The 11,628-nt window shown below is 42.9% G+C and overlaps 1 protein-coding gene across 6 annotated transcripts in view; it reads right to left on the bottom strand.

Moving 5' to 3' along the window:
• Nucleotides 1–11,048, bottom strand: part of camta2 (calmodulin binding transcription activator 2) — a 248,222-nt gene extending 237,174 nt beyond the window's left edge. For all 6 annotated transcript variants that reach the window (XR_007893725.1, XM_051661569.1, XM_051661568.1 and 3 more), the window contains exons 1-3: nucleotides 11,011–11,048; nucleotides 5,928–6,028; nucleotides 3,406–3,509 (exon numbers count right to left, since the gene is read on the bottom strand). Coding sequence is in view for 5 of the 6 variants with exons in the window: in XM_051661569.1 (XP_051517529.1) it covers nucleotides 3,406–3,509; nucleotides 5,928–5,958 (135 nt within the window). In the remaining variant the exon portion in view is untranslated. The remainder of the gene's footprint in view (nucleotides 1–3,405; nucleotides 3,510–5,927; nucleotides 6,029–11,010) is intronic.
• Between the last annotated feature and the right edge of the window lie 580 nt (nucleotides 11,049–11,628).

Below are 11,628 nucleotides of genomic sequence, written 5' to 3'. Positions count from 1 at the left end.
AAAATGTCATGTGGTGTAACCGTCCAGAGAGAGTAAAAACATTTAAAGTCTCCTTAAAAGCTGAAATTCGTGAAATAAGAGATGTTGGCATGTGCAGTTTGGAGCAATCTTTTATTATTATTTCTTAATAAGCACAATTGTGTTTTAAAATATTATTCATATTTGAAAAACATTTGTCCGACGAATCAAAATCAGGTGGTGTAACCAAAAACAACAAAAAACAAGACTGTTTTTGAAATGTGATATTTTGACATTTTTATGAAAAGGCACACTTATTTCAGGTCATGTGGTGTAACCATGAGAAAACATCTTGATGTTTGTGGTTCATTAATGACTGTGTACACTCATTTGTATTTAAGGTGCAATGAAAGTATTTTAATACTTTTACTCAATGACCACATTCACATGCACTTAAGAAACTGTTTTTTTCCAGGGTTTTTGCAGAAAGCTGCATTCTGAAACGTCATGTAAACGAGAACACCGACTTCCTTACGCTATTTAAGGGATAAAGAGAACACGGTTTAAAACACCTAGGTTCCTCCCGGAGAACGCGGCTTAATATGGTCATGCAAACATATAAGCGGCGTTCTAACAGGTTTTTGAAGAGTGCGCATGTGCGTGGAACAGACCGAATAACAAACGTCATAGGATGGAGCCCAACAACAAGTCAACAAAACATTTCTGGGAGTACAGTGGGACATGCACATACACTATAAACTATACCTATTAACACAACACCAATGTAAAATATTGACGGTCCCTCGTGTTCGCATAAATGCGCTTGTACACTGAGGGAATCCCGGAGTTTTACATAAGAGGGAAACCCCACTATTGCAGCGCAATTCTGCTGCAGGTCATGATAGAAATGTAAGGAAACAAACACAGCAACAACTCTTGAATATCTGGAAATAAAGTAGTGAAGTCTTCCTCAGATACCATGTTTGTTATTTACACAAGCATCGTGGGGTTCACAAGCTCCTTACTCACTGAGCTGCATATATACAGGAGTAAATAGTACACCCTTAATAAAGTGCATGTAAACAGGAACGCTGCCTTCTCACAATAACCCACTTTCTCACAATTTTGTTTACCTTCTTGTGTCTCTGTTCCTGGCTCCTGCCCTGATTGTTCCCAAACCTTGTTTGCCCCAATGTATTTAATATCCTTGTGTTTGCTCGTGTCTTGGTCAGTTGTTTCCTGTTATCCCCATGGATGTAATGTTTGTTCAGTTCCAGAGTTTTAGTTTTGTTAAATTAAGGCTGCACTTAGATCCTGCTCTCTTGACATCTTCCTGCATTCGTCACAGAACAACTGACCAAGACACAAGCAAACACAAGGATATTAAATACACTGGGGCAAACAAGGTAAACGAGAAACAGCTGGGAACAATCCGGGCAGGAACCAGGAACAGAGACACACGAAGGTAAACAAAACTTCAAACAAAAAGTCTCATAAACACCTAGTGACCTCTGGTGGCCGCTAGGGCAAAAGTCTCAGGTGTGACATAGCCCTCCCTTTAAGAAAGCGACTCCTGGCTCTCCTAAACATAACACCCCAAAAAAAAATATTGTAAATGGGAGGAGATTGCAGACGCTCACGTGGCCTGGGATGCGGCCACAGGGCTGGGATAGGATCAGGTGGCCTGGGACGCGTCCACAGGGCCGGGACAAGGTCAGGTGGCCTGGGAGGTGGCCACAGGGCCAGGACTGGGGCAGGATGCCTGGGACGCATCCACAGGGCTGGGACAAGGTCAGGTGGCCTGGGAGGTGGCCACAGGGCAAGGACTGGGTCAGGATGCCTGGGATGCATCCACAGGGCCGGGACAAGGTCAGGTGGCCTGGGAGGCGGCCACAGGGCCAGGACTGGGTCAGGATGCCTGGGACGCATCCACAGGGCCGGGACAGGGTCAGGTGGTCTGGGAGGTGGCCACAGGGCCGGGACATGGTCAGGATACCTACGACACGTCCACAGGGCCAGGACTGAGTCAGGATGCCTGCTGGGTCAGTATGCCTGCGAGGCGGCCACAGGGCCGGGACTGGGTCAGGATGCCTAGGAGGCGGCCACAGGGCCGGGACAGGGTCAGGAGGCCTGGGATGTGGCCACAGGGCAGAGATTGGGTCAGGAGGCCTGGGAGGCGGCCATAGGGCCAGGACAGGATCAGGAGGTCTGGGGGGTGGCCACAGAGCCGGGACTGGGTCAGGAGGCCTGGTAGGCGTCCACAGGACCGGGACAGGGTCAGGTGGCCTAGGAGGCGGCCACAAGGTAGGGACAGGGTCAGGAGGCCTGGGAGGTGGCCACAGGGCCAGGACTGGGTCAAGAGGCAGAGCCACTGGAGGAGTAGGCAAAGCCGCTGTAAGAGGAGTCTCTGGGAGAGTGGAAGGAACCACTGGAGGAGGAGTCTCTGGGAGAGCGGACGAAGTCGTGGAAGACTCTGAGGGCAGAGTCACCATAGTCAGGAGCACTGGCAGCGACTGGGACATGGCCTCCATTTGGGATTCCTAGATCTCAGTTCTATAGGTATTTACAGCTGCGCCACCTGCTCTATATTGTTTTGGGAGTAGCATACACCCCCCTAAAGCAGCAGACACTCTAGGAGTGGTGATTACTGCTTTTGGAAAAGGTCAAGAGGCATCAGTGTATTACTCCCTGCTAATTCAGAGTCTGAGGGACGAAGCTTTAACTTCTCGCAAGAGATTATGGGAGAAAGATTTAAACTTGGTATTGTAGGAGGGAGAGTGGGCTAGGATTCTAAAAAAACATTAAGTATGCATCTAGAGACGCAAGGGTGCACCTTATGCAATTCAAGATTTTACATAGATTCTATTGGACCCCCTCTAGATTGTATAGGCGTGGTCTTAAAGACACACCCACCTGCTGGAGATGCCAATCAGAAGATGGAGATACAACCCATATCTTTTGGGGGTGTGTTAAGATTAAAAATGTTTGGTTGAAGGTTCAGAGTTGTTTGTGTGACGTTTTGGGCACTCAAATTTTACTTAGTCCCAGACTCTGCATTTTGGGTGATGGGGCAGTTATAAATTTGGGGGACAAACATATAAAAACTTGTATATAGTTTATATATAGTGTATATATAATTTCTAAATATGACTTCTAAAAAAAAATCAAAAGGACACTAAAGATCTGCCATCGACAACGTTAATATTTTCTAGATAATAATAAAAAAAAATGGTTTTAGCTTTAGTAAAACGTAAAACAAATTTAAGATCAACGAATGTAACCAAGCAAAAAAGCAGCATTGTTTTTTAAGCTAGAGCAAGTGTTTCATGAATGAGGCCCAGTAACATCACTAATCCTTCAGTTGAATGACATCTCTGTCCCATCTTATTCTGATTCACTGAGTTGATGTCCAATTGTCTATCTGACTGTACTGCACAGGTTGATTACCTCATTAGTGTTCCAGCGCAGTCTCTCTTTGGGTAACGTGGTTGTGCGCGGTAAACACTCCAACAGTTTATTGGGCAAAAACACTTTCATCTGACCACTGCTCTCTACAACACACACAAAACACGTCACATTAAAGATCAGGTGTCATTTATTCAAAAGAAAGCACAAGCACACTTTTCAAGCGGAACATTTGACAAAGAAGTTTGACAAAGCATTGAGGCACTTTATGTTTGTCAAACGTTAAAGCGATCATTCACCCAGAAATGAAAACTTTGTCATTCTTGACTCACCCTCATGTCTTTCCAACCCCGTATGACTTTCTTTTTAATGAGAAATATCACGGGCTGATAGTGACCCACTTTAGTGCTAAGAACAGTGCAAGTTCTTTCTGGAACACATGAGCCACTGTGAACAAGCTTCTTGTCAGAGTACGCAAAAACCAAAAAACCAAACAGTCAATGGGTCTTTATTAAATCAAAAAAACACAAAAGGCACTCCAGCGCCAGCTCGTCCAAGCTCAATAAGGAAATAAGCGGGCAAGGGATGAGAGTTCGTGAGATGGGTGCGTGCGTTTCAAGCCCAGGCGAGTGATTCTCCCGACACGCGGGCACAGATCAGAGGAATCCTCCACCAACAGACAGGTGCAACACTGGCAAGGGCGACGGCGATCCGCAAGGTGATTAACACGTAATGCATCCACATTGACGAATAACAGAAACACTGTTAACACGCACACGACAGAACAGAAATAATGATCAAACCTCGGACATGAAACACACGGGGGTTTAAATGAGAGAAACAAACACGGGGCAGGTGTCGCCCGCAGCTGAAGGTTGTAATAATTGATTAATAATTTAGCATGCCAGCGACCCCTGAAACACATATGGGCAAAACGGAAACATGTTATGACAGAAACGGACAAAGGAACGACGGTCCTATTAAGGCGAACACGCGACCTGGCAAGGTGCCATGACCGTGACATCACCGGAGGGCACACGGCGGCAAATCGCACACAGCGATAACCCACCGCCAGACCCGTGCGCCCACACTAAACACGAACACACGACAGACAGGGGATGATGATGTCATGGTCCTTGTCAGACAAAACCCAACCTGACCGGTTGACAGAACCATGACATCACCGGAGGTGGTGACGTGCACACGGCGGTCCAAACAACCGGACACGTGCGCTCACACAAAGGAGGAACACAAAACACAAAGGCAGGCCGATACTGCCATGGTCCCATCAGGCGGAACCTGACAAGGTGACTGGACCGTGACACTTCTTTCATAGCACTCATGAATACACAACGGACGTCGACATATTAACTGAAAAATGACTACAATTTTTAATAGACCTTGATTTTTTTTTTTTAAATGAGCGTCATCGAATCCCAGGGTGTGCTGAGTGACTCCAGCCAGGTCTCCTAAGCAACCAAATTGGCCCGGTTGCTAGGGAGGGTAGAGTCACATGGGGTAACCTCCTCGTGGTCACTATAATGTGGTTCTCGCTCTCGATGGGGTGTGTGGCGAGTTGTGCGTGGATGCCGCGGAGAATAGCGTGAAGCCTCCACACGCGCTACGTCTCCACGGTAACGCGCTCAACAAGCCACGTGATAGGATGCGCGGATTGACGGTCTCAGACGCGGAGGCAACTGAGATTCGTCCTCCGCCACCCCAACTGAGGCGAGTCACTACACCACCACGAGGACTTAGAGCGCATTGGGAATTGGGCATTCCAAATTGGGGAGAAAAAAAATAAATTCGCGTCACGTCATTGACCCGAAAGCCTTCAGAAGACGCACAAGCCACATGGACTATTTTTATGACAAGTGAGTCACCTTCCACCGCCACTGTATTAAAATAAACGGCCTAAGATATTAAAGGTGCATGCCATGCCTTCTTTAAATTATTTTAATATTTTCCTAGAGGTGCACTTCTAACATTAGTAAAGTTTTTTTGCACATACAACACTCATATATTTGTGAAACATGATCATTCTGACCCTCTGTCAGAAACACTCGGTTTTGGTGCTGCTTCTCCTTTAAGACTTGACAGTAAACGCCCACTTTTCTGATTGGCTCTCAGCTCTTGACTGACCTGCTCTGCTCACCCCAATTGGGCGGGGCTACAGAAGTGATTAAAGGTAAATGAGGTGTTGATGTGTTGTTGTGGAGGCGGTCACATGCACATGTCACATGTCAATCACAGTGTGACATCATAATGTGGAGGAAGTCGAGAACGAGTCGTTTTGACAGACTGATTTCAACAAATGCTCTTTATATAGTGAGGAGGAAGTTTTGAGTTCTGAAACTTACAGTATGTTTTTATAGTACAATGACCTCATAGGTCAAAAGATCAAGGAAAACATGATTCTTCATGTCACAACCCCTTTAAATAAAACATCTCCACTTGTATTACACATACGAAAGAAAGTCGTACAGGTTTGGAACAACATGAGGGTGAGTACATGATTTCAGAAATGTCATTTTTGGATGAACTATCCCTTTAGTGGCACTGACCAGACTCTGTAGTGCTGTCTTTGTTGTTCATGGTGAAGTTCACTCACTCCTCCCGTCTGTAGGGGGCAGTCACACAATCCAGGGAGGACTAAACTGTAACACTGACAAACACACGGACAGCTAGTAAACTTCTAGAATTTTACTAGAGTTTGGAATGGCATATATATATATATACTATACTACTCATATTATTTATGGCAGACATAGTAAGATTAGTATGCATTTCGAGTTAATGCCATAGACTGCATCCCTATTCCGTCATAAATAGTATGCGTACATCCCAATCATTGTACGTTTAAAATAGTGCGCCAAACATGGAGCTGTAAGTGCCTCACTGCAACCCAGATTTGTGCTTTTTTAAAGAAAAGTTCATTTTTGTGGTAATCAACATTATGCCACAAATGCTAAAATGAACTACAATCCCATAAAGCATTGCAAATTACACAATTGAATTAAAAACGATAGTAAAATATACAATAATTGATTTAAAGTTTTTGATTAGAAGTATAGAAACTATATATTTAAAGTTTATAGCAAATTCAGATATATACAAATTTATAAGTAGTGTGAGAGTGACTCGATTGTGTCATTCACAGTAGAGGTAGACGATATATCGGTTTTACCGATTAATCGGTGCCAATAGTTGCTTTATAGAACTATCAGTTATCGGCAAAAATTTGTCGATAGTTGCAGATTTTTATTATTATTATTATTCTTGATTTACAATCATGTGAGGATTTGCTGTATCAAAATCTTTCATCTTCGACCAATATATACAGTATCAACATTTTAATCCTTACATCAATGCATATTTTCTTATTTATTTTATAATCCCCTTTTCTCCCAATTTGGAATGCCCAATTCCCACTACTTAGTAGGTCCTCGTGGTGGTGCGGTTACTCACCTCAATCCAGGTGGAGGAGGACAAGTCTCAGTTGCCTCCGCTTCTGAGACCGTCAATCCGTACATCTTATCACGTGACTCGTTGTGCATGACACCGCGGAGACTCACAGCATGTGGAGGCTCATGCTACTCTCCACGATCCACGCACAACTTACCACGCGCCCCATTGAGAGTGAGAACCACTAATCACGACCACGAGGAGGTTACCCCATGTGACTCCAAATTAATGTGTTAAATCGACAGCCCTAATGACAACCATTTCAACCAATCAGGACGCTGGATTCAGCAAAGCCCCGCCTCCAACTGATACACAAACACACGACAAAATCCTCCCATCAGACACACAAAAACACTTACAGCCTCCAATCTGAGTGTGTGTAAAAACAGACAGGATGGACACGCACACAAAAAAACCACACGCCCTACTGTGTGCGTAAATAATGAATGCTGGGACAACATGATATACAACTGGAAAACACACAAACAGAGAGTTGCTGTGTAACTGGACTCGGACTGAACACACATGGTGCAATTTAAATTGACGTTTGCAGCTTCACAATGTTTCAGCCCAAAATTGCTAAAAACATATCGCATTTTGAGCATCATTTTACAACAACTTGCATTTCTAAATAATTAAAAAGGTAATACTTTTATAACAATATTATATGATGCTTAACATATCAGTATTTATGTATATTCAAATCAGTGCTTGATCAGTATGATGATGACAGATCTCAAAATCACTCAAAATCAGTTTATGCAATATTCACTCAAAAATAAAAAATGCCCAAAACAATACCGATTTTATCAAAAAAAACTATAAGCTAGGGGCCTGGGTAGCTCAGTGGTAAAATACGCTGGCTACCACCCCTGGAGTTCGCTAGTTCGAATCCCAGGGTGCAGCACACCGTCACACAGTGACTCCAGCCAGGTCTCCTAAGCAACCAAATTGGCTCGGTTGCTAGGGAGGGTAGAGTCACATGGGGTAACCTCCTTGTGGTCGCTATAATGTGGTTTGTTCTCGGTGGGGCGTGTGGTGAGTTGAGCGTGGTTGCCGCGGTGGATGGCGTGAAGCCTCCACACGCGCTGCTATGTCTCCGTGGCAACGCGCTCAGCAAGCCACGTGATAAGATGCGCGGGTTGACGGTCTCAGACGCGGATGCAACTGAGATTCGTCCTCCGCCACCTGGACTGAGGCGAATCACTATGCAACCACAAGGACTTAGAGCGCATTGGGAATTGGGCATTCCAAATTGGGAGAAAAAGGGGAAAAAATCCAAAAAAAACAAATAAAAACTATAAGCTGATGCTGATATTTTGCCACTAACTCAACTCTAGTCATCAGATCACTGTTTTGCTTAAAAAAACAACAAAAAAAATCAAAAAAAACACTTACAATTTTAAAAATAGGTACAAAAAATATCTTTTAATGTTCCAACAATACATTATTTTCATTGAATAGCTGGATCTGTTGAACTAGGGACTGCATCTTCTCTAGTTATTTTTAAATGTTCTCTTAAATGTTATTTTTACTCTTTAAAGGTGCTACAAGCGATTTCAACCGCTCTACTTCCACGAGACTGAGCTGCTAGATTAGCCACGCCCCCTCTTTCCAAAACCCCACCCTCCAAAGATACCAAATGAGCTTTATTTATTTATTTATTTATTCTCCCCTTTTCTCCCCAATTTGGAATGCCCAATTCCCAGTGCACTCTAATTCCTCGTGGTGGTGTAGTGACTCGCCTCAATCCGGGTGGCGGAGGACGAATCTCGGTTGCCTCCGCGTCTGAGACCATCAATCCACAGTTGAAAGTGCGTTACCGCGGAGACGTAGCGCGTGTGGAGGCTTCACGCTATACTCCGCGGCATTCACGCACAACTCACCACACGCCCCACCGAGAGCGAACCACATTATAGCGACCACGAGGAGGTTACCCCATGTGACTCTACCCTCCCTAGCAACCAGGCCAATTTGGTTGCTTAGGAGACCTGGCTGGAGTCACTCAGCACACCTTGGATTCAAACTCTCGACTCCAGGGGTGACAGTCAGCATCAATACTCGCTGAGCTACCCAGACCCCTGAAATTAGCTTTATTGAGACCGACACGAGCAGAAACAGTTGTTAAAAGCAACAGCTGCACAATAGCGCCCTCAACTGACAACTGTTATGAACAACATGGCATAAAAATGGCATTAAGCCTCAATAATTCACTGCAACTACAATACTATGAGAACATGCAAAATGATTGACAGGTCAGAGCGTCAGAGGCCGCAGACACATTTTTATTTGTTGTTTACAGAGTCTAGAGCTGTCACAGAGACAACACACTAATTTCATTAATATCTTTCAGGGAGTAGGAACATAGCTTTCCATGATAAAATCGCTTATAACACCTTTAACTTTTGATACAGTTTAATATGAGGCTGTATTCGTCTTGCTGATTGTACAATTTAAAATTTTCTAGCCTATATTTTTCCTATCTGATTATCTTGTTGATCTATTTGGATTGCACTTTGGATTAACTTCTGTTGTTTTTAAATGTGCCGCAATAAAAGATAAATACAAGATAAAAAATTCAAAAAATATGATAACATGGTGTTTGCTGTGGGAGAAAAGTTTATTTTAAGCTTCTAAAACATTTTAGCACTTCTTTCTTTAGTCCTTAACAATAGAACTCATATTTGACATTATAATTACAGGTCGACCGATAGTGGATTTCACCGATATCGATAACTAAGGTGGTGGGAAAGGCTGATAACCGATTAATTGGCCGATAGTTTTTAAAATCGATTTATAGAATGTCCAAAAAAAAAAAGTATTATTTATTGTGGCGGGCAAAGACAAAGAGTCCAAAATGAATAAAATCCCAGATGCATTTTTTTGTTCAACCAAAAATTCAGATTTGGTGCATAACGGGGGACTCTTATTTTGAAATGACGAAATGATGAAAAAAACTATTGGCAACTATCGACATAGACTTTTGCCGATAACTGCACCGATTAATCGGTAAAACTGATATATTGGTCTACCTCTAATTATAATAGAACATTACAAATTTATTAGAATACTTTTTCGGATTTCATTTATTAAGGTGTTTCTTTATATTACACAGAAAAAAATATTATAAACTTTCTACCGTGCAATAAATTAACTTAATTATTTATAAATTAAACATTTATAAATGATATTATTAATCATATCAGCGTTTTCATGCAGTGACCGATAATTTGTTTAATAAATATCGGTGGCCGATACATCGGTCTTCTTGTATATTCTGTCACTGTCAATACGATATTGTGTGTCTGATCCAGTCCTGATGTTTACTAATACACTTATTTATTTACACACACATACACTAACACTACACACACACTCACTCATACAAACACACACCCACACTCACACTAACACTACACACACACTCACACACTCACTCATACAAACACACACCCACACTGACAGACACTCACACACTCAAACACACACTACACACACACTAACACTACACACAGACACACACATCCATACACACTCACATACACACACTCACATATACATATACACACTCACACACACACATACATACATACACACACACACACATATACATATACATACACACACCCTCACATATACATATACACACACATACATACATACACACACATATACATATACACACACACTCACACATACATACACACACACACATATACATATACATACACACACCCTCACATATACATATACACACACATACATACATACACACACATATACATATACACACACACACACACACATACATACACACACACACATATACATATACATACACACACCCTCACATATACATATACACACACATACATACACACACACATATACACACACACTCACTCACTCACTCACTCACGTGCGCGCCTGCCGATGCAAAACGGGCCGAACCGAAGACATTTGAATGGTTGTAATTGTTTTATTCTCATAAATATGTCAAACCCAAAGGGCCCAGACACACACACAAGCACACTAATAAACGGGATACAAATACACACACGATACACAAATGCAGGAGGAATAGAGGGACACACACACACCGGGACCGAACCGTGCGGACGGGTTCTAATAAAAGCCCGTGTAACGGGAGCGCGAGCAACAGCAACGGATTCCGTCACTTACCTTCCGCCTTCACGAGTGCCATGTTCTTTACACCGCTGACGTCACGGAGGCTCGTGCCCGCTGCAACATGTCGAGAGCGCGCACAGTTGATCAAGAGGCAGATCAAGATTCCAGGATTGATTATCAGAGCTCTTTCTCCCTGGCCAATAAAGCTGCTCAAACTGTGAATCTGAGAGAGAGAGAACTTCTCATCAGGACTGAAGAGATGAGATTTATTAAAACATTTAATGGTTTAGGCTGGTTCCCTTTTTAACCCTTGTGCGACCTTCGGGACATTTTTGTCTTTTATGCCAATGGCATAAATGTTGCCAAAGGTGTGTATTTTTGGGGGAATTTTGATATTTCAAGCTCAGTTCCTATAATACATCTATAACACACTGTGTACACAAAATAGTTACACTCAGGACCTTCAGGACAAAAATGTCCCCATTGAAACCCATTAAAATTGCAATATTTGATCCCAGTGCCTTTAAAGCATAAAATCATGAATTCTATGATATTATACTTTCATTCTGGAGCCCTGGCTTCAAAATTTACATTTTAATATTTTCCACCAGATGGCGCCATTTTTCTCATGTTTAGCCTATGGAGCAAATACAAGCTTTTCCCCTATTCTCT

The sequence above is a fragment of the Myxocyprinus asiaticus genome, chromosome 29 (assembly GCF_019703515.2).
Source record: "Myxocyprinus asiaticus isolate MX2 ecotype Aquarium Trade chromosome 29, UBuf_Myxa_2, whole genome shotgun sequence".
Lineage (NCBI taxonomy): Eukaryota > Metazoa > Chordata > Actinopteri > Cypriniformes > Catostomidae > Myxocyprinus > Myxocyprinus asiaticus.
The sequence above is the reverse complement of the archived record's forward strand: the minus strand, read 5'-3'. Positions and strand labels throughout refer to the sequence as shown.